Source organism: Eptesicus fuscus, chromosome 14 (genome assembly GCF_027574615.1).
Source record: "Eptesicus fuscus isolate TK198812 chromosome 14, DD_ASM_mEF_20220401, whole genome shotgun sequence".
Lineage (NCBI taxonomy): Eukaryota > Metazoa > Chordata > Mammalia > Chiroptera > Vespertilionidae > Eptesicus > Eptesicus fuscus.
Genome location: NC_072486.1, coordinates 5,564,982 through 5,588,819, shown reverse-complemented (window position 1 = coordinate 5,588,819; position 23,838 = coordinate 5,564,982). Strand labels below are relative to the sequence as shown.

The 23,838-nt window shown below is 41.7% G+C and overlaps 1 protein-coding gene across 3 annotated transcripts in view; it reads left to right on the top strand.

The window, feature by feature from the left end:
- ANLN (anillin, actin binding protein) overlaps window positions 1-18,457 on the top strand; it is a 40,035-nt gene extending 21,578 nt beyond the window's left edge. For 2 of the 3 annotated variants that reach the window (XM_054725924.1, XM_054725923.1), the window contains 9 exons: window positions 446-494; window positions 586-642; window positions 1,204-1,242; window positions 1,507-1,528; window positions 2,360-2,472; window positions 9,378-9,464; window positions 12,477-12,584; window positions 15,933-16,105; window positions 17,182-18,457. In XM_054725924.1, coding sequence (XP_054581899.1) covers window positions 446-494; window positions 586-642; window positions 1,204-1,242; window positions 1,507-1,528; window positions 2,360-2,472; window positions 9,378-9,464; window positions 12,477-12,584; window positions 15,933-16,105; window positions 17,182-17,305 — 772 coding nt within the window. In that variant the 3' untranslated portion in view covers window positions 17,306-18,457. Of the gene's footprint in view, window positions 1-445; window positions 495-585; window positions 643-1,203; window positions 1,243-1,506; window positions 1,529-2,359; window positions 2,473-3,864; window positions 3,919-9,377; window positions 9,465-12,476; window positions 12,585-15,932; window positions 16,106-17,181 lie in introns of all 3 variants that reach the window. The other variant, XM_028154534.2, reaches the window with a different exon arrangement.
- The last annotated feature ends 5,381 nt before the right edge of the window (window positions 18,458-23,838 follow it).

Below are 23,838 nucleotides of genomic sequence, written 5' to 3'. Positions count from 1 at the left end.
CTGCTTCCACGTGACTGCAGGTGTTTAACGTGTTGAAGTGTTTTAAAATGTGTTTGTGTGTAGATATACATATGCCTATAAAAACATTGATCATAATTTTTTATGTATGCTTTAAATCTCATTACGTACTTAATGTCCAATCTCAGTGAGAGAACATATTTAGTGTCACAGACTTATTTTGAAACAAGTCAAAATTGAGTTTGAAAAAAATTACCCTTTTTGCAGATCTTGAGTTGTAAATTACTAAAGAAAATATTTGACTTGTATTATAGGAAAAAATTGACTGTTCTTACCAATTTATATATTCTTAAGTGGTTGATCGCTATTGTCTTTAGTTGAAACACGGTGAATTCTTTTGCTCTCAGAGTCTTTTAACAGTGTGGTGGCATCATCCTGGGCCATAGCTTGGTGTTTTCCTTATAGTTTTCATGCTTTGTGATTTCAGGGAAGATGTGTCCAATGACTTTGAAATCAGTATTGAAGTTTACAGCTTGGTAAGCAGTTAAAGCTCTCTAAAATAACTGCTAGTATATTGTCTTAAAGGTAACAGATTTAAACCAGTTATGCTTTCCATTTGTGTATTAGGTGCAAAAGAAAGATCCCTCAGTGCCAGATAAGAAGAAAAAGGCATACAAATCCAAGGTGAGGATGAAAGAAACCCAGTAAATTATAATAATGAGAAACCACAGATCCAATACCAGTTTCCATATGTATAATTTTTAACGATTATCAAATTTTTGGACCATTTTTATGCCCCAAATTTCAGGTACTGCATTTCATAGGTATGAACACTGACGTAAACTTATAATCCTAAGTATAGCTCCTCATGCACTCGGCTTGATGATTCTGTGCTCTGTTCTTCGACAGCTTCCTTGTGTTACCCCTTTGCCTTCCCCAGCCTTCCCAGGAGTCTGGTCTCTACGTCCTCTGCACCAGGGCTGAGCAGAGGTGTGCGGACAGGACTCCAGCTGGCTTCTCATTCTTCCTGCTCTTTGCTCTTCTGTTCTTTTTCAAGCCATCATTTAAAAGAATTTTACTTAGCTTAAACAGAGAAAGAGTGACAGTATGGGTAATACCTTAATAAAAGATTCAAGAATATTCATGTTTAAGGATTATTTTCTATGTGGGAGTGTCTTAAGATTGGTTATTTTTAAACTCTAAATCGTAATGTTTAATAGAAAATATTCTGATGTTTTCTTTTAGGCTATCACTCCAAAGCGACTTCTCACATCTAGAACTACAGTAAGTAGAATTTTTAAGAAATTGAGTCTCCTTGTGAAATCTTCCTATTACACATATGATTGTGAATTGGTTAACCATTTCTAAACCCTTAGCACTTTGGAAATCTTTAAAATATACTACTGGAGGAGGGAGGGACCTCTTTATGTAGAAAAAAAAATGTGTTCTGAAATGTAGTTCTTGCAGTGTTAGAGTTTTGTATTTAATATTCAAATCTTTATATCTAATCAAGAAAATAACTTGTTTCTTCTTCACACTCTTTTTTAGAAAGGCACCCTTCACTCTTCAGGTGAGTGGATCTTGAACTGTTGGAAACACTAGAATAAGGAAAAGAGCTAACGAAGCAATTGCGTAATCGCACGTGCAGCCATCTCGGTTGATGGGTGTTCAGCATAGTCTCCTTGGGAAGACATTTTCTATGTCGTTTAGCACCACGTGAGATTACTGTCCGGTCGCTGTTGTCAGATGCCACACATCTCTCAGGCCCCGGCAGCAGCGCCCATGCGGCCGGTCACCTGACCCCTGCAGCGGGAGCAGTGCTCGTCACCTGGCTCATGCTGCCCTGCTGTCAACAGAGGAGTTGACCTCTGTTCGCTTTGCTGACCATAGCTGGCATTGAATCGTGTCAGAAAAGCATCTTCCTAGCACAGTGGGAACGGGGTTCCCGTAAGCCCGGGAAGGGCCTCTAGAACGGCTTTAGGCAGGGGTTAGGGTTGGGTGGTTTCTCTTACCTCCTTGGGGCTTTTGGTCTCTTCTTGGTACAGAGTAACTAAGAAGCACCGTGCAGCATCGTCTGTGCTGCTAAGTGTGCCACCTAGACTATGGCAATGGAGTCTTCTCTCATTCCTATGCATTTTATGCACACATTTTGAGGTTCTGTCTCTTTAAAAACCTGTCTGTCCCAGATATTCAGACGTGCCTAAACTCTACTATAGTTAAATATAAACTACCTAACAGTTTGCTGTCACTAGCAAATTTGAGATTTTTCCTCCCTATTCGGAGATGGAGGGAAATGCAGTTTTCTCTGTGGCAGGTTAATGTCATTGTGTTGGGTGAGGTGAGGAGTGATTCACACTTAGGGAAGTCACTCCGAACTAAGCCCCAGCCCCTCTCTCTCCAGTGATGGCCAGCCCGGGCGGGCTCCATGCTGTGCGCACCAGCAACTTCAACCTTGTTGGATCTCACACGCTGTCCTTATCTTCAGTAGGAAACACGAAGTTCCCTCTGGACAAGGTAACCCGAATTTATTTGTTTATTTATTTTTAGAAAAATCAGGTCAGTGGGAATGCCCCAGTACTTTCAAGTATTAAAATCTTTGACTGAAAGTGTGTGTTCTTAGACTTGTACATTTTAACGAGGCATTGGTGTACCTACATGATATATTTTTGATGTTGGAAAAATTTTCCCCTTGTATCTTAACAGTTAAATCCTGAAAGTACTGCATGCTGATTTATTCTAAATGTCAGTTCTGATTAAAGAAGTGTTACTTTCTTTAAGATTTATTTTTCAATTACAGTTGACGTACAATATTATATTAGTTTCTGGTGTACGACATAGTGATTAGACATCTATATACCTAATGAAGTGATCCTCTGATAAGTCCAGTACCCGTCTGAAGCCGTACATGGTTATTACAGCATTATTGACAATATTCCCTGTCCTGTACTTTACACCCCTGTGACTATTTTTATTAACTGGACGTATTACTTCTTGCTCTTAGATGTTAAGCTTACAGTTTTAAACGTAGTCACTTGCCCATTGGAACCCATATTTAAAAATGAATAGTAGTTTATAGATTTAGTGTTGTTTTTTTTAAATATATATTTTTATTGATTTCAGAGTGGAAGGGAGAGGGAGAGAGAGATAGAAACATCAATGATGAGAGAGAATCATCGATTGGCTGCCTCCTGCATGCCCCACACTGGGGATCGAGCCTGCAACCTGGGCATAAGGCCCTTGACCAGAATTGAACCTGGGACCCTTCAGTTCGAAGGCCAACCTCTATCCATTGAGCCAATCCGACTAGGGCTTTAGATTTAGTTTTGATAAGATAGGGAAAGATAGGTTAATTTCTTAGACAAGTACCCAGGAATCTAAGGGAGTTCCTTCCCACACGTTCCTCCCCAAGTTTAAAGCATCAGCATTCAGATCTGCGTAATATCACTGAGTGCTTTTCACCATAATGTGATATGACTAAACTTTTAATAACTAACAAGACCATTTTAAGGAATGAGAGAACTAGAAGTAAACTTTAATTCTTGGGTTGACCCCTGCTTCATAACTCAGGGGAATTTTTAAGTATTATAAGAGCTTTTTGTAGTTAGAATATAGAGATGAAGTATCACACATTAGGAGGCCTAGTTAGTGTTGGCCCTGCTAGGAATTTCCTCTTTAATATTGAACAAAGGCACTTCATTTCTCATAGCTTTAGAATTCCATGAAATCTTTCTTGTAGTTGATAGACTATATTTGAAGTTTTGATTATTGTTAATGCGTAAGTGTATTTTTTTAACATGTTTATTTAAAAGATTCTTGTACCTTTTTACTTAGTGATTCAGTTAGTTTAACAAATTGAGTGATCCTGGGTTTTTTTTTTCTCTTTGTCTTTTATTTTGTTTGTTTTAGATAAATTATGATGTAAAAGAGCGAGAGCTACTGGGCTATTTGTTCCAGGAAAAGGTTGAAGTTTTTTCTTTGCTTGAAACTAACAAGCTTAAAAATCAGTCCTTAAGTTTTGGCCTATATGTGTTTGTTTCACTAACCACTCTTGTGCCTCCTTGGTTATTTTGAATAATTAAGGACGTTATATCCATTATTCTTGAGTCTCTTGCAGTTGGGCATCTTTACTTTGTTCTCTGTTTTCTTCATGCATCTTTGGTGTTGGGTTTCCTCCTACATTCTTTTCTTATGTTTTAATTCATTCAGATTCTTGAGTCACTTCAACGTTGATTTTCTGGGTACTAAAATAACAAATTAAATTTATTCAAGATTGTTTACCTCCCATATATTGAAAGAGCTATTGGTGATGCTCTAAGTAGAAAACTTTTTTGGTCACAATTGGCAATAGGCATATTTCTATGTAGATGATACTTTGTTTATAATTTTTAAATTAAAATGAATTTAACACTTAAATTATACTAAGTAAAATCATATATTTTAGATTTTTGAAAGGATTTTTAATATCCTTGTGAAGATCAATTGCAAGCATTTTGTGGGTATTTAGAAATGCTAATTTATAAAATGCTGGACAGGATTAGTTTATTTATTATTAAAACAAGATTTGCAGATTACACGTAAGAACTGAGATTCTGTGAACTGTATTCCTTACTTGCTGTTGTCTTTCACAAAGCCAATTTCTGCATGTGTAAGAGATTTCATTAATCTCTAAATTGGAGGGGATTTCAGTAACATGTTAAATATAGAATGTTTGCTTTTTGAAATTTTTTTGGTCTGTCATTTTAATTCAAAATGTCACAAAATATTTCTATTCTCTTAGTTCTTTTGAATTCATAACTTAAATAGGCAATCATGTGATTGAGTGCAAAATCATTTTATTTAATTGGTTGTCTCTAATACTTTAAAGTCTCTTTCACATACAACACAATTTTGATGTCAGATTTGTCTCAAATGTACTTTTTGTAAGTGCCAGGGGAAAGCAAATATTTGTTCCAATTGTTTGTAGTTGATATAAAAGAATATTTAAAATTGTTATGTTTAGGTGTTCTTTAAATTGGGAAAAGTGGAAGACCTTTTATACTCATATAACTATTCTATTTAATTAATTTTGAGAGAGTAAACAAATGTCCCATATCTTAGCAGATACTATCGGTACAAGGGAGTGTTGGCCTATTTTACTGGTGCCTTGACCAGTAATACAACAGTTATCTCTGAGATCCCTTCAGAATAGAATTACCTTTGAGGTTAATCCAGACTGTTTGCTCTAGAGATTTAGGGCACCACTAACAGGAGATTACCTTCTTAGTTGAGGTTACAGATATCTGATGTGAAGTCTGGCACCCTGGAATTCAAATTGTGAATCTTAATGAGTCACAGACTCTCAAGGACTTTCTTTCCTTTGAATAACCAATCCAAAATAGTCATAGGTTTTTTGTTGTTTTAAAAAAATACTCTCAAGTTTTATTACATGTTTTGGATAAAGGGAGATGGACATCCCACACAGCTCGTGTTCTGACTTAAAGAAACCTCATAGATAGTTCTGCTGTCCAGGAAGCAGAGATGTCAGTTTAAACGGCTTTAGGGCAACCAGTTAGAATTTTGTAGAATTTTGAGGTCACAGGAAGAGTGGTTAGGGTTCCGGTGTGCACAGAGGTGTTCTGGTGAATGCCTTTGGCCTGGTGTAATAATTAATGGTGTCCCCTTCTCTCTCAGAAATATCCCAGTGTATAAAAATTACACAGTCGCCCTGGTTATAGGTTACATTTTACAGCTCTTAACAGTATTCTTAAAATACCCTTTTGTTCAACAGAAAACAGAATAGACTCAGACATTTTCATTTCTCTCCAAACTCAACAAGGGGTAGTAACATCGACTCTTTAGTGAATATTCTCAATTCACTCTTTCAGAGCAAGCTACTAACGAAGAACATTGTCCACTTCCACAGTTGTAGAGTAAGCGGGACCCTTTTCCTTCTATCTCTGAGATTCTTTTTTCCAGCAGCATTCTGCAAAACAATGGAATTCTCTTAGCATTGAGAGGCTAAGGAACTTAAAACTGACTGTATGGAAAAGAAAAAGGCAAGGGAATTTATAACAAATGAGATAGGAGATGTTTGATTCTACATTATGGTTCCCTTTTAAATCCAGAAACTTCCAGGTTTGTCTAATGGAATTAATCCATTTAAATCTATACTTTTAGGCCAAGAGAATATTAAATTGTTGGAAACTAACCTTACAATTAAAACTAAAATTTAGACTGTGCCCTAACTTGGTTTGGCTCAGTGATTAGAGTGTCAGCCCAAGGACTGAAGGGTCCTGGGTTCGATTCTGATCAAGGGCATGTTACCTCGGTTGCAGGCTCGAACCCTTGTCTCTCTCACATTGATGTTTCTCTCTCTGTCTCTTCCCTTCCCTTCCACTCTCTTTTTAAAAAATTTATTTAGACTGAACTAAGATTATTCCAACTAGGAGATCATTCTTTTTCACTGGACAGCAGGAATGACAGACATTAACATCATTCTTTCTTGACCATAAGTCAATATCAATAAATATATGTATATTAGCCATTTTACTCTAATGACTCAACCTCTCCAATTGAATTTCTCATGTTTGTTATAATCTTTAAATTCTAAATCTTTTAAAATTCTTACATAGACTTAAGCAGCTTTTATAATTTAAGATACTTTTGACAGGAAGTGTCTTCACTAACTAGTAATATGTTGATAAGAATGATACATTTATACATATTTATGTGAATGTTTATTTAAAAAAACTTTTTAGTAAATATTGGGGTAACATTGGTTAATAACATAGATTTCAGGTATACAACTTTATATTATGACATCTGTGTACTCTATTGTGTGAATGTTTTCCATGCTACATAAACAGCAGGATTTTATTTGGAAAAAAAAATCAATCCCCCCACATTCCAACTAGTAAGAACAACATAGTCTCAATTTAGGCACTTAATTCTTGTTTTGTCAATTTATGTTTCCTGTATTTTATTTTATTATTTTTAAAATATATTTTATTGATTTTTTTACAGAGAGGAAGGGAGAGGGATAGTTAGAAACATCGATGAGAGAGAAACATTGATCAGCTGCCTCCTGCACACCCCCTACTGGGGATTTGCCCGCAACCAAGGTACATGTCCTTGACCGGAATCGAACCTGGGACCCTTCAGTCTGCAGGCTGATGCTCTATCCACTGAGCCAAACCGGTTAGGGCTGTTTCCTGTATTTTATTTATTTTTTTAAAAAAATATATTTTATTGATTTTTTACAGAGAGGGCTAGAGAGCTAGAAACATCGATGAGAGAGAAACATTGACCAGCTGCCTCCTGCACACCCCCCACCGGGGATGTGCCTGCAACCAATGTACATGCCCTTGACCGGAATCAAACCTGGGACCTTTCAGTCCGAAGGTCGATGCTCTATCCACTGAGCCAAACCGGTTTCGGCTGTTTCCTGTATTTTAAAGCTACATATTAGGTCCATGAACATTTAAGATTATTATATCATCTTGATGAATTATTTACTTTATCTCTGATAATCTTTATCTTAAAGTCTACTAGTATTTTATCTGCTATTAATAGCTACAACAACTTTCTCATGATTAGTGTTTGTATGTTCTTTTTCCATCCTTTATTCTCAATACGTCTGTGACCATATATGTCAAATTTGTGTATAAATGTATTTTATGGTCATATTTTGTTGCTTGGTGTGACAATCTTTTGTCTTTTCATTGGTGTGTTTAGTCCATTTATATTTAATGCAGTACCAATATGGTTGGGCTTAGTCTACCATAAGACCAGGCAAACTTTTAGCCTACAGGTTAAATCTGGCTCATGGCTTGTTTTGTTTTTTAAACTGCCCCTGCAACACCTAGTCTACTTTCTGCTTCTATGAGCTTGGCTACTTCAGGTATATATGTGGTATATACTTCCAGGTATATACGTGGAACCAGGAAGTATCTGTCCTTCTGTGACTGGCTTATTTCACTTAATATAATATACTCAAAGCTCATCCATATTATAGCATCTGACAGAATTTCCTTTTTTATGGCTAAATAATTCCATTGTATCTATATACCACATTTATTTTTTCTTTTTTTCATTAAGGAACTCTGGGTATTTATTTGCCCAAACAGTATTCTATTAGCAAACATTTGTTTAATGCCTGGGTATGATTTGGCAGTAGGGTATGGGAATAGCCAATAAAAAGACACAATAGTCACCCTCAAGAATCTGCTATGTACGGGTGTGGGCTGTGGGTTAGGACACATAAGAAAAGAAGCACAGGGGAGTTTCAAAGCCTTAAAGACAAACTTTAGAGTAGTTTTTATACTCAGAAATGGGGCGGAAGGAGAAGACTGCACCACATTTCCAGTATCCGTTCATCTGTTGATGGGCACTTAGGTTGTTTTCACCTCTAGGGTATTATGAAGATGCGATAATGAACCTGGGAGTGCGAATATCCCTTTCAGGACCTGATTTCAATTCTTTTGGATAAATTCCCAGAAGTGGGATTGTTCGATTATATGGTATTTCAATCTTTAATTTTTTGAGGAATCTGCATCCTAAAAAGTTTTGAATTTTGATGAAGCCTAATTTCTCTGATTTTTTTCTGTTGTTGCTCCTGCATTTGGTATCATATCTGAGAATGTTGCCAAATTCATGATCATTTAATATTTACCTTTATGTTTTTTTTCTAAGATTTTTAAGGTTTTATTAGTAGCTCTCATATGTAGATCATTGATTCATTTTGAGTTAATTTTTTATATATGATATGAGGTATATCCAACTTCATTCTTTTGCATGTGGATATCCAATTTCCCAACCCCATTTGTGAAAAGATTGCTCTTTATTGAATGGTTTTGGTACCCTATTGAAAATCAATTGGCTATAAGAAGTCTGGGTTTATTTCTGAACTTGCAGTTCTATTCTTGTCTATATGTCTATTCTTATGCCAGCTTTGAATTAAGTTTTGCAATTGGGAAGTATGGTTCTTCCAGCTTTGTTTTTCTTTTTAAAGATTGTTTTTGCTTGTTTGGGACCTCTTTCAATTTCATATGAATTTGAGGATCAACTTTTTAAATCTGTAGTTCACTGTTACTTACTTTTGAGTAATATTTTGTTGTATTACTATACCAGTTGGTTTATCCAGTCTCCTATTGAGTGCATTGATGGAGAATGGATAAGCACTTGTATTCTCCTGTGTTTTCTTCATCATGTTAACTGGGACTAAGGGTTTTGTTTTTACCAGTTCTAATTTGAATGTGTTTATTCTTCAAAAGTATTTGCTGCTGAGGAACCAGTGGCTTTTTGGCCACTTAGTTTATATTCCCGGTTTAGAAAGTAGTGTGTTTTCACGGCACAATGCTCTCTGTTCATGATTAAACTCTTATCAAGAAAAATGCCAGTTTGAAAGTGTTTTGCAAATAATTTACTGTCTTTCTTCACAGGTGCCCTTTTTATCTCCTTTGGAAGGTCATATTTATTTAAAAATAAAATGTCAAGTGAATTCAAGTGTTGAAGAAAAAGGTTTTCTAGTAAGTAATCTATATGTATTATCTTTTTTTCTGTTTTGTGAAGGTTAGACTTGATTTCTCGTAGGCAAGAAAGCCTGTGTGATTCAGTGTTAAATTGGTTCAGCAAAGATTTTTTGCATATCCATTACATGCCAATGACTGTGCTGGTGTGGGAATGTACTATAGCATCTTCATAATACTCTAGAGATGAAAACAACCTAAATCCCTCTGCTCAGGAGATTTTAGCTTGGCTGGGAGAAGAACAGGTGGACAGGTAAGTACGATAGATACAATGCTGTCATGGGCGAAAGCCCAGAGTGCATGTTAATAAACTGGTTATAAGGGAGTGGACGTGAGGAATGGGAGTGCAAGCAGCTCTTTGAAACAGTTTGGCTGCAGGTGGGTAAGTAGAGTGTGGTACTTGACAGGACCTTTAGGATAAAAGAAGGATTTTGTTGACATCTTATTAGGCTCAACTTGAGTCTTCAAATACAAGTGGATAGCTTTTAATAGGGTTGGAGATTGAGGCAGTTCAGGAAGAATTCCTGGGATAAATAAGATCACGAGAGTGAGACGAAATCAGACCCAAACCACAGTACATGGTCACATGATGGAGTTTGTGCAGAATTAAATGTTTTCAGTTCTCAGAGGAGAAATGTGCGTGTGAAGAATATGTGGACGATGGTGGGCATGGTGCAAGAAGTAGGGGAAGTTCAGTAGCTTCCGTTTTCTCTGTGAAGCGAGAACCTGAAGGAGACCAAGCGTTCGCAGTGGCTGTGAAAGGTGCAGAAAGAGAAGTTGGGTTGCCCAGCAAGCCCTCGAGGCCAAGCCAACGGTAAACCCAGCTTCCCTGCTGGCTTTTCTCTGGTGCAAATCCAGCAGGTGGCACTAGTAGTCTTGGAAAAGCCTGTCTATAAATCCTTGGGTTGAAGGCAGTGTTTACTGACCTTTCAATGTAAATATTTCCATATTGTATTAGAGACACCGCTTTCCAGTCTCCTACTGACTGTGACTGGTGGACTCTGGCAGCTAGTTCATTTACATAGAATGTCTGAGCTCTTAACTAGTCAGTTATATTCTTCAGACTTATCCTTACCGGAAGGGCTCAGGACTCTCCCAAATGACTTCTGTCCCCTGTCTAATCAATGCATTTTAATTACCTCTGCCCTCTATAAAGAGTAGAGGTGGGCCCAGCTGGTGTGGCTCAGTGGTTGATCATCAACCTATGAATCAGAAGGTCATACTACATGCCTGGGTCAGGGCACATGCCTGGATTGTGGGCACAATCCCCAGTGTGGGGCATGCAGGAGGCAGTCGATCAATGATTCTCTCTCATCTTTGATGTTTTATCTCTCTTTCCCTCTCCCTTCCTCTCTGAAATCAATAAAAATATATTTTAAAAAACAGAGGTGGTAGTTGAAATTTAAGGTGTTCAGTTTCCCTTCCTGACAGCTGGAAGGAAGGAAGTGACCAGCTAAAGAGGCTTGATAAGTGGTTCTGTGGTGCTCCTCCAGCTCCGTCTGGACTGATGAGCAGCAAGGGAAGGACACTCTGGACGCCTAGCAGGTCCCTGTCTGTGGTCTGCGATGTGATGGTGTTGTCATTGGCCTTCCTGGACCCTTAGTTTTCTCAGCTATAGAAAGCAAAAGCTGTCCCTTTGTCATTCCTCTCTGATTAGAGTAGAGCATAATGACAACCGTATTACTCCTCTCCATCAAATTCCCCTTGTCTGCTACCTTTCTGATGTGAAAGGTGGACAGAAACACAGAAGGGCGCTGGGGAGTCATTCATGCTAACTTTGTCCATGAGGCTGAAATAAGATCCTTATTCCCTCGGGTGGCTGTGTGCAGGTGTTGCCTAGAGAAACCAGGCCTTGGGGAGGAGAGAGGGTAAACTGGGGAAAAGGAAAAAAAAGGTGGGGTGAGAGAGCATATGGTTGGAGTCAGCTAATGAATTTGAGCTAATTAATTAAGCTAATAAATTTGAGGTTTTATTCTATCATGGAGACATTCCTTCACACAGAGTAATTTCCCTCCAGGGCCAGAGATTGCACTGCTAACTCAAGCCACCTTTTGGTAAAATTACACACATTAGTGGATGGAGAAGACTCTCTCCCACTATTGTTTGGTGTGGGGCTTCGTTGAACCATTTCAAGGTGGAAAATCCTCAGTGCATTTTGAAATCACAAAGATCCCTTTGGATCATCTGTATTAGGGCCAGCCGAGTATGCCCACTGTTTGTTTCCATAAAGTTTCACTGGAACTCAGGCTCATCGGTCTCCATGTTGTCTGTGGGCGCTTGGCACTGCAGCAGCGGCCGGATGAATGGTCATGAAGGAGCCACACAATCCAAATCTCTACCCTCTGCCCTTCACAGAGAAAGCCTGCCCACCCTGACTAGGGCACTGGGGCATTTTTTACCTTGCTTTGTTTCTTAATATAATAGTGTCTAAATGAATTCTTCTCTGAAATTAACAGTAAGGACTTACATAAATTAGGGCTCCATTACGACTAAGAAACAGTGGGGGTGGGGGAAGCAGCCCCTACTTAACACTGTTTAGGAAGAAGCACTTCCGTGGAAAAGCCCCACGTGTTATTAGTTAACTGTTTGACTCTTTTCCAGTCCTGTTTTGTTGTTTCAAATAGAAATTAAATGCCAGTCTTCTGCATTACCTCTACGTAAGAAGCTATCATTAGTCTTTTTCAATATATAAGGCATGACATTCTCAAATCACTTTACTTTCCAACGCTTTAAGTATTTTTCTCTTATTTAGGGAGCATTTTTTAAAAAGTCATATTAGGTAGAGGTACTTACTTGAGGTTAAGTGCTGAATGCCAGTAGATGGTGCTGAAAATCTGGCACATGTCTGGGTGTGAGCAGCCAGTGATTCTCACCACTGAGGATGAGACATGATGGAAGTCACCCAGGGAGATTGCGAAGCAGGACATATTCCAATATAGTGACATTTAGCCAATGGGATTAACATTTAACTGATCCCCAAGTGATTAAGCCAGGATCTCACTCATTTTCCAGACCATATTTGAAGATGTGAGTGGGTTTGGCGCCTGGCATCGAAGATGGTGTATCCTGTCTGGAAACTGTATCTCTTACTGGACGTACCCCGATGACGAGAAACGGAAGGTAAGGCTGAGGGTGCAGGTAGGTAGGAAGGCCCTGATCTCTCTACACGTGCTGTATCACTAAATGCTCCCTCAGGCCTCCACCCATCCGCTCCCCTGGGAGTCTGTTCACTAGGCCAGTGGTCGGCAAACTCATTAGTCAGTGGAGCCAAATATCAACAGTACAACGACTGAAATTTCTTTTGAGTGCCAAATTTTTTAAACTTAACCTTTTGCACTCGGATGTCGAGTGTGACTTGACACGGTTAACATCGGTAGCAGCTCTTTTTATACTCTTTGAATGTATCAATAATTTGAAATATAAAAAAACCCAAATAAATAAGTTTGTATGAAAAGAAACTCCAGTTTTTTATTCTACTGCCGCGCTTTGTAAAATCTGGGGTATTTAAAAAATTAAATCCCGAGTAGAATAAAGGAATCGAGAAAAAAGCAAGCGAGTGCAAAGGGTTAAACTTCTTCTAACGCCACTTCTTCAAAATAGACTCGCCCAGGCCCTGGTATTTTGTGGAAGAGCCACACTCAAGGGGCCAAAGAGCCGCTTGCCGCTCTGTTGACTAATGAGTTTCCTGACCACTGCCTTAGGGGAAAACACTTAAAAAACATTTAAATAATGTACTAATATCTTTAACCTGAAGTCAAAACTTCTGGGTAAGGGTAATGCCTACGTAGTTAGTGGTCGGCAAACTCATTAGTCAACAGAGCGGCAAACCGCGCTCGCGAGCCGCAGTTTGCCGACCACTGCACTAGGCCATCGAAAATGTGCTTGTCACAAAGTGTGTGTGTGTGTGTGCAGAAATTTTATATTTTATTCATTCTCTGTTATTTGACCACTCTTAAAATACTGTGAGGCATACACTGAGTGGCCAGATTATTATGACCTCTGAATGCATAATATTCTGGCCACTCTGTGTGTGTGTGTGTGTGTGTGTGTGTGTGTGTGTGTGTGTACTAGAGGCCCAGTGCACAAATTTGTGCATGGGTGGGATCCCTCAGGGTGGCCTGCAGGGATCGGGCTGAAGCCTGCAGTCCAATGCCGCCTGCAGCTCCTACCTGCTGCTCCAGCTCATCCCGGCCCCACTGTGCCTACCACGGGCTCGCACCCAATCAGTCCCTATTGGGAGAGGCTTGTGCTGCCACAGCAGCACTCGACAGCCATGAGCCCTGCATCTGGTGCCCTCCCAAGGGGAGTGGCCTGCAGGATCGGGCTGAAACCGGCTCTCCAACATCCCCCCAAGGGTCCCAGATTACGAGAGGGTGCAGGCCAGGCTGAGGGACCCCACCAGTGCACGACCGGCCGGGGAAGGACCATGGGAGGACTCCAGAGCATGCCTGGCCCATCTCACTCAGTCCCAATCGGCCAGACCCCAGCAGCAAGCTAACCTACCAGTTGGAGCATCTGCCCCTGGTGGTCACTGCACGTCATAGTGAGCAGTTGAGTAGCCTTAGCATATCATTAGCATATTATACTTTGGTTGGTTGTTTGGTTGTTCTGCCATTCGGCCTATTTGTATATTACCCTTTTATTATATAGGATATGTGTGTGTGTGTGTGTGTGTGTGTGTGTGTATTTGTGTATATATATATATATTATTATTATTATTTTTTTTTTTTAGAGGCCTGGTACATGAATTCATGCCTGGGTGGGGTCCAGCCAGCCTGGCCATGGGGAGGGGACATGGGCGGTTGGCTGGCCTGCCTGCTGGTCGAACTGGTCGAGGGGACAATTTGCATATTAGCCTTTTATTATATAGGATAGGATATACACTGAGTGGCCAGATTATTATGCGTTCAGAGATCATAATAATCTGGCCACTTAGTGTATATTTGTCTTTCTTCCTAGAATGTTTTATAATGTTTTTAATTGACATTTTTAGTAAAAAATATATTAAATTTACTTTAGTATCATTGTAGCCATGTGAATTCTATATAAAACTCATTGTGAACTATTTAGGACAGTCAAAGGCATATAGAATAATGTCCATCATCCTCCATGTTCAGTCCAGCTGAAGCCCCCGTGTGACTCTCCCCTATGCTGAAATGGTGTTCCTGCTTATTTAATTTTTATTATACTAGAGGCCTGGTGCATGAAATTTGTGCATGGGGGGGGTGTCCCTCAGGCCAGCCTGCACCCTCTCCAATCTGTGATCCTTCGAAGGATCAGGCCTAAAGGGGCAGTCGGACATCCCTCTCACAATCCAGGACTGCTGGCTCCCAACTGCTCGCCTGCCTGCCTTCCTGATTGCTCCTAACCTCTTCTGCCTGCCAGCCTGATCACCCCCTAACCACTTCCCTTGCCAGCCTGATTGATGCCTAACTGCTCCCCTGCCAGCCTGTTTGCCCCTAACTTCCCTCCTCTGCTGGCCTGGTCACCCCTAACTGCCCTCCCCTGCAGGGTTGATCACCCACAACTGCCCTCCCTTGCAGGCCTGGTCCCTCCCAACTGCCCTCCCCTGCTGGCCATCTTGTGTCCACATGGGGGCAGGATATTTGACCATATGGGGGCAGCCATCTTGTTTGTTGGAGTGATGGTCAATCTGCATATTACTCTTTTATTAGATAGGATAGAGGCCTGGTGCATGGGTGGGGGCCAGCTGGTTTGCCCTGAAGGGTATCCCGGATCAGGGTGGGGGTTCCCTTTGGGTGTGGGGCAGCCTGGGTGAAGGGCCTGTGGTGGTTTGCAGGCCAGCCACGCCCCCTGGCGACTTAAGCACATCTTAGTTGGGTTTATTTGCATATTTGCTCCTGATTGGCTGGTGGGCATGGCTTGTGGGCATGGCGGAGTTAGGGTCAATTTGCATATTACTCTTTTATTAGGTAGGATGTGTACATTTTCCTAAGCAATATGTTATTGCAGCTGCATATTCTGAACACACGTACGTAGTGGTCTGCAACCTGATTTTTTGACTCAGGGTGGTTTGTGGAATAGTCTGGGCTGATGTGTGCAGCTCTGGTCTGTGGCGCTCCACCGTCTGGCCTTCTCTTTTGGAGATCCATGACAATATTTACAGATGAGATGCACATCTAGGCTTCTGTTTACAGAGAGGGAGGGAGGGATGGCCGTGGACAGAGGGGGCTGAGTGTGTTTCTAATTGTTAAAGCATGTTGATAGTGCATGGGGCTTCATTAGATTGCTTTGTTTTTAATTTTGTATCTCTAAAGTTTTCCATACAGAGTTTAGTTTTTTAAGTTGGCTAAGAGCTCTAGTTGACATCTTTTATTATTAAGAAACAATAATATACAGGATAAAATGGCTTTTTAAATTTATACAAACTTAAATACTGCTTAATGCTGACTTAAATAGTCTTGTTTACTTTCTGCTAATACTCTTTAAAAATTTTTATTTTTAAAGAATCCCATAGGAAGGATAAATCTGGCCAATTGTACCAGTCGTCAGATAGAACCAGCCAACAGAGAATTTTGCGCAAGACGCAACACTTTTGAATTAATTACTGTCCGACCACAAAGAGAAGATGACCGCGAGACGCTTGTCAGCCAGTGCAGGGACACACTCTGTGTCACCAAGTAAGTATCAGGCTGCCGGTAGTTCTGCCAACACAGTAACTAACTGCCCATATGCTCTTACCAGTGTAAGAACTACCAGGGTCATCCTTGTCTTTAGGGGGATACAGGCTTAATAAGAACACAAAACACACAGTAAGTGAACAATCTAATAACTAAATTAGTATAGTGAAGAAAAGCTTACCATCCTATATAATAAAAGCCTAATATGCTAAGTGTCTGACCATTCGACCAGTTGCTGTAACACACACTGACCACCAGAGGGCAGATGCTCTGACCGGTAGGTTAGCTTGCTGCTGGGGTCCCATGTGGCTCCCATGACTGTACTTGCTTTGTTTTTCTCATTATAACATAACTAGAGGCCCAGTGCATGCCCTCAGCCCGGCCTGCGCCTTCTCGCAGTCTGGGACCCCTCAGGAGGTGTCCGCCTGCTGGCTTAGGCCTTCTCCCCGCAGGGAACGGGCCTAAGCCAGCCGTCGGACATCCCCCAAGGGGTCCTTAACGCTATTGCAGAGGCGGGAGAGGCTCCCGCCACTGCCCCTGCACTTGCCAGCCGTGAGCCCGGCTTCTGGCTGAGCTGCACTCCCCCTGTGGGAGCACACTGACCACCAGGGGGCAGCTCCTGTTTTGAGTGTCTGCCCCCTGGTGGTCAATGCTCATCATAGCGACCGGTCGTTCCGCTGTTTGGTGAGTTTGCATATTAGCCTTTTATTATATAGGATTGTTATTTGAGTGGACCCTTTGTTATCACGTATTTGAGACTGGAGGGCTCTCATTTCTTGGTGGCTTCTCAAAACCATTTGGATCACACATTTTGTTAAAATATAAACATTTTATCGTTCTGCATTCTCCTTTGTCTCAACTATTTCTGCACAGGGCCTTTTATCTAAATTAATTGTTTCTCATTTTAAAAATTGTACTTGAAGCATCTTCCTATGGGCTCTCAATTAGCATCCATTTACAGAGAGTACAGAGTAACTCATTGTACTGGCTTGTTGAGGCTTTCCCCCCAAGTAAGGGTGCGGGGCGGCGTGGAAGGGGCGGAGGGGCTCTGAGCAGCTGCTGGTTTGCTCCCACAGGCACTGGCTGTCCGCAGACACCAAGGAAGAGCGGGACCTCTGGATGCAGAAGCTCAATCAAGTCCTTGTGGACATTCGCCTCTGGCAGCCGGACGCCTGCTACAAGCCCCTGGGGAAGCCCTGAGCGGGCAGTGCCCGTGCCGCTCGGCGGTGGCTTTGAGCCACGTCATACGTGTATCTTAAGAGCGGCCGATATGCTGAGTGCATTTTATGCTTTAAAAACGAAAGGGTATGTGCCAATATTCACTACATATTATGCAGTATTTATGTCTTTTGTATGTAAAACTTCAACTGATTTGTCATTCATAAATGCCTGGAGGAAAATTCATGATAATGGATATTGCTAAATCTTAATCTAAAAGCCTCATTTCCTAGAAACCTGATTATTCGGTTATTCACGATAAAATGTTTGTTTGTTTTTAAGTAAGAAATTGTACGTTGTCTTCTTGGAGCTGTGGGTCTCAGCGCAGAGGGGTCTTGGGGAGTTAGCCGCTCTTTAGCCTCATGCGTCTTCCTGTAGGTTGTGGGCCTTTAGTGGGTGCGTCTTGTTACTGTCGCACTGAAAACATTTCTAAGGGACTTCACGGAAACGCTTTTAGTAATGGAGGCAAGGGCTTTTCAGAGAGCAAGTGGACATTCGTTTAAAGCTGAGGCTTCTTCGAACAGGAGATGCGGACTTAGGGATCTTGTGTGAGATTTGGGGTAAGACGTTTTATTTGGAAGACTTAATAATCACATGGTTTACATTTGCTGTTACTGAAGATGCTGCATGGTACACATTTTCATAAAATGTAGGCTTTCCAAAGTAATTATTTCTGCTATATAGCTAACAGACTCCTCAAATATACTTGGCATGTTAGCTTCTTTCTGTTCCTGTAACAAGAACAAATGTGCATTGAAGAATTTTTATATAAGAAAGTTATCTTCACAAGCTGCTGTGGACTAATACTTGGCTTGCCAAAGCTCTTGACTTTTTTACTTTCCATGTCATATATGACAGTGTCTAGAAATCCGTTATGAAATCTGTTGAAAAACTATTCAGTAATGTATTTCTTTAAAAGCCTAACACTTTATTTTTGTGTTATAAAATATTGTAAAGCATGGTCTCAAACTTTTAAGTACACTTAGTTTCTTCTCTAAATTGTTAAAGTTATTGATGGTCTCATTTGTAAACACTAAATTCTGTCACCTCCTGTCATTTTATCTTTTATTCATTTGAATGTGTACTTGTGTGTATTATAAAATGTGTTTTATGATCTCTTACCTAAATAAATACTTGAAAATGGCTTCAGGAATCTGTTTTTTAAGAAATCCTATTTAAACGTGCAGTGTGGCTGCTCCGCACCCCAGGCTCTGGGGCTTCGTGAGGGCATTTTATTGACCGTGTCCTTTCATCTTTTCGCTGTGTCCCAGGGCTGGACTCACTGTGTGTTGTGAGCTTAGGATTGCTGTTGAATGAATGGGTGGGACAGGGATGAGGAGGGTTGCTGTTGAATGAGTGGGTGGGTCAGGGATGAGGAGGGTTGCTGTTGAATGAGTGGGTGGGTCAGAGGTGAGGAGGGCTGCTGTTGAATGAGTGGGTGGGTCAGAGGTAAGTAGGGCTGCTGTTGACTGAGTAGGTGCCATTTCCATGAGGTACTTGATGTGCATTTGAAGGACAGAGGATGACCCCCAGTGCCTAGCAGAGACTGAGTGCAGAAGTGACATCACCAGCCACAACAGGAACAGGTTTGGTGGGGTTGACGAGAAGGTCCCTTTTATTCTACAGGATAGACTCATGTTGAACATCATAGAACAAAACTCAAGAGGCACAAGGAAGTTAATGTTGGAGGTATGTCTTTTCCCATTCTCCCACTTTTACCAGCATTTGTGTCCTAGAGAGTATGCATATTCCATAGACATATTAGATTCTTTTGTTCATAAAAAATACCCCCCCGCACACTGTTCGTCGTAAGTGAAAGGAACAAAGCATAACAATACCCCTTAGAGATGATTCTATCTTAGGGCATATAAAGTGATTGTGGAACATCAAGGTAAAAATTCCAGTGAAAAGTACTGTGCGAACGTCGCTGGTGTCGCTGCCTGCGGGGATTGTGGGAACCACTGGCGTGGATAAAAGGCTCCCCACCTCCAGGGAGCGTGGTGTGGACAGAGAAGCAGAAACAAAAGGAACGCGTTCGTCGTGAGGGGAAGCCTGAAAAAGCCGTGGCTCTGATTGTCATCCGTGGAAGGAACACGAGTGATGTCTGGGGAGACCAAGGAGGAACCTTAAGATTCTGACCACAAACTCAGAAACTTGGAGCGGTCAGTTCAGTCAGATGTTGAGATAAACAGCCAGGTTACAATAAAATCCACAAAAGGAAAAAAAAAAATGACAGGGTTGGTTGCATAAAACAATTCCTGCCTGATAAATGTCCATAAACAAACGTAAGCAAGAGACTAGGAGGGAATTTTCACGCTGTGCGCAGTAATCAAAGAATCACCATGCAAACTGCATCAAGAGCCCTTTGGCTGGCTGGCATTGTTTAACATTTACTCTGCACCAGGCCATCTTCTTGATGTTTTCTTTTCTTTTTTTTTCAGATTTAACCCATTGGAATTAATTATTCAAAGTGCGTATACATTTTTTTTGGGGGGGGGAACCATATGTGTATATTTAATTCTTATGAAATGGTTCTTTTTTTTCATTTATGTTTCTTTTAACATAAACTTGTACCCGTCTGCTATGGTGACTTTGAGGAGCTGATGATAGAATTCTGGAATGAAGTCAGCACTTGAGGAAATAACACTTTCTTGTGGGTCAATAACCGCTTTTCCGTTTGAGAACTGATTACTAACAGCTGAGAGGGGCGCATATACATATGCAGTTTTCAGTTTCACCACCAGATGGTGCCAATACTTCTCTGGTAGGTTAGAGCCAATTACTGGTATCCTCTCAACTGGCATTTGGGAAACATTGAAAAGAATGTGTATCCTCTTAACCTAATTAAGGTTTTATTATGATTAACTCATCTCTTTATGTAGTTAAAAATGAATATAAACATGTAACAACCTTCAGAACAACTTATGCCAAAGAATTAAGCAGCCTGCAATGAATGGAGAACTACTTATTTTCCTGTAACTGAACTCACTTTAATGTGTACAACTTTCAAACACCAGCTTCTACAAGTCAGATCTTTCTGATTTTAGAGAGAGAGGAAGGGAAAGGACTAGAGAGATAGGAACATCGATGAGAGAGAATCATTGATCTGCTACCTCCTGCACGCCTATTGGGGATTGAGCCTGCAACCCGGGCATGTGCCCTGACTGGGAATCAAACCTGGGACCTCTTGATTCATGGATGGACACTCAACCACTGAGCCATACCGGCCAGGCCACATAAACTCTCCATATCTATCTATCTATCTATCTATCTATCTATCTATCTATCTATCTATCTATCATCTATCATCTATCTATCTATCTATTATCTATCTATCTATCTATCTATCTATCTATCTATCTATATCTATAACTATATCTACTATATATCTACTATATCTATATCTATATATATAATTGATTTTTACAGAGAAGAAGGGAGAGGGATAGAGAGTTAGAAACATCGATGACAGAGAAACATCCATCAGCTGCCTCCTGCACACCCCCTACTGGGGATGTGCCCGCAACCAAGGTACATGCCCTTGACTGAAATCAAACCTGGGACCCTTCAGTCTGCAGGCTGATGCTCTATCCACTTAGCCAAACCAGTCAGGGCTAAACTCTTTTAACGTAAATGAAATCTATACATAGGCGGTCTTGATATTCAGTAAAGTGGGCCTAGCAAATTCATAAATTAACAATGGAGTGAGGATGTCATATGGATTCATAATCCCATGTCTGAAACTCTTGGGACAAGGTGTATTTCGAAAATTCATAGTGTTTTGGATTTACAAAGTGAAGAGGGTGCATATACCAGACATTATGTAATACTCCAGGAGGGTCTAGGCAACTCCACACAATCAAACATTAATATTTCTGCAGAGAAACATAGGTGTTCACATAAGTGGATTAAAAACAGACTAAATGGCCTCAGGTCAGGTTTTGCCTACAGATGATTCAGGAAAAGGCTTTGGGTGTCGGAATTTTTTTTTTTTTTTAAATTTCTTTATTGATTAAGGTGTCACATATTTGTCCTCATCCCCCCATTCCCATCCCCCCCCATCCCCACGCTGGGTGTCGGAATTTTTTGATTTGGGGCATGCGGATAAGGCATTACGGAGCTGTCTTAGATGCTTCGCCTGTGCTAGTTCATTTAATTCTCCCAGACACCCAGGGTTACACGTAAGGCTATAAGAATATAGGGGACCTGAGGGTCAGCATGGTTAAGGAACTTGTCCGAGGTCACGTGGCAGAGCCAACAGTCCAGCCTTGGCCCGACTCTAAAAGGCAAGAGGCTATGCTGCTTCCCACATATGCTAAGATTGTTAAATATTCCAAAATAACAAAAGCACTTCGACTTCCTTGCCGACCCTTGGCTTTTCACCCATCTTCTGCACTGTTCTTGAGTTTCTTGGGGCATCCATGAGAAAGAACAAGATGGCAGTGAACTCTCCCACCGTGAGGGATGGAGGTAAAGCCCCTCCCTGGCCCTTCACAGGCGGCCTCACCCAGCTGCAGAGGGGGCGGGGCTGAAAAGCAAGCAGACTTCCCAGTGGTGAGAGATTCCTGTTGGGCACTTGGTCCGCACAGCTAATCAGCCTTGATGTTGTCTGCAGTAAGATCCGACACCTACTTGATGTCTCTCGCTTCCTTTGCGAATTTTGCACCAGCCTGGCCTCCCACAAAGGGGTTGTGCTGCTTCGAATGGGGACATCAGAAGCCACTTGGCTTAATGAGGTTGTCAGCGGGCCCGGGAGAAGCCGTTGGCTTTACGCGTACATTTCCTCAGGATGGGAATGAATCAAGATAATTACATTTTAAAATTGTGCTTTCAAGGTAATTCATGAGCCATGTTCCTATTTCGCATCCTAATGATCTTTTTTATCCGTTTTCTCTTTTCCCTTATGTCTTTCCCTCTTCCAGATTATAATATTATGTGTACCCCAAAGTTTAGGAGCTTACAGTTTTTTGTTTTTTTTTTACCCTGATGTTTCTTTCTTGTAATGAAACCAGTGGCTTAGCAATTGCATGGACATAAAACTCTTTTTATATGCCTGTAAAAAGATTACAGGGCACAAGACACGGTGGAACATTTTAATGGATTCTTCCAGTGACCTTTTATAGACTTTCAAGATTTGTTAGAAAAATGATTCATCAGAGGCGTGCCTATATTTATATGTCATGCTTAAGGTACTCGCCCTCCCCAACTTATTTTTATAAAAATAAATAAGCAGATACAGGCATTCATGCATTCACACACCTAGCTGCCCACCTGTCCATAAAATGTACATACAATGAAGTGCACAAATCTTAAGTGTTCCACTCCATCAGCTTTCTAAAAAATATATTTTTTAGTGTTTTTATTTTTAATTTTTATTGATTTTAGAGAGAGGAAGGGAGAGGGAGAGAGAGAGAGAAAAAAAATATCGACAAGCTGCTTCCTAATCGCTCCCCACTGGGGATCAAGCCCGCAACCCAGGCATGGGCCCTGACCGAGAATCGAACCAGCCACCTTTTGGTGCACGTGGCACCGCCCAACCCATTGAGCCACACCGGCCAGGGTCCTTCCATGAGTTTTCGTAAGTGTGCACATCTGTGTAAGTCAAGCCTTCATCAGGATAGCTGCATCACTCCAGAAAGTTCTTTCAGTCCTCCCCAGTTTCCTGCCCTCCAGGCAAACACTTAAATTTTTTTTTTCATCATAGATTAGTTTTACTTGTAAAATTACATATTACATAGGCAGCGGGCAGAGCTGTTCTTCCCAGGAGAGTGACGTATGTGGAGTCTCCACTTACTCCTTCCAATCCCGCTGCCCCCAGCAGCCCCCTCCGCGTCTGGGCTCCAGCTGACATTTGCAGAACTTCAGCGTGGAGGCCCCTGGAGAGCATCAGCACCTGCCGCTCTGCGGAGCCTGCGCAAAGGGTGCATCTCGGAGGGAGGGCGCAGTCCTCGGCGAGACCAGGACCTCCAGGTCTGAAGCCACCTTAATCTCTGGCTGCATGCAAGCCCTGGGGGTGCCCTCCCGCCCTGGGGGCCTCCCACCCTGGGTGCCTCCTCCCACCCTGGGGGTGCCCTCCCACCCTGGGTGCCTCTCCCATCCTGGAGGCGCCCTCCCGCCCTGGGTGCCTCCTCCTATCCTGGGGACACCCTCCCACCCTGGGTGCCTCCTCCTATCCTGGGGACACCCTCCCACCCTGGGTGCCTCCTCCCACCCTGGGTGCCTCTCCCATCCTGGGGGCGCCCTCCCATCCTGGGGGCGCCCTCCTGCCCATCCTCTGTGCAGTTTAGTGATTGAAGCTTTGTGAACCGGTGAGCTCCATCTGCAGCGCCTTGAGGCTGCAAGGGTTCCTGGAAATGCTCCGGCAATTAACTCTGAACAAAGCGGCCAGCCAGGAGCACAGACCCCCACCCAAGTCCTTGCGCACCCCATCGTGTGCTCTTCACGTCTCCTCTGCGCGCCCGCCCACCCACAGGCTGCGGGCCTGCGGTCCTCCTTCACGGCGGGCTCCGGGGCTG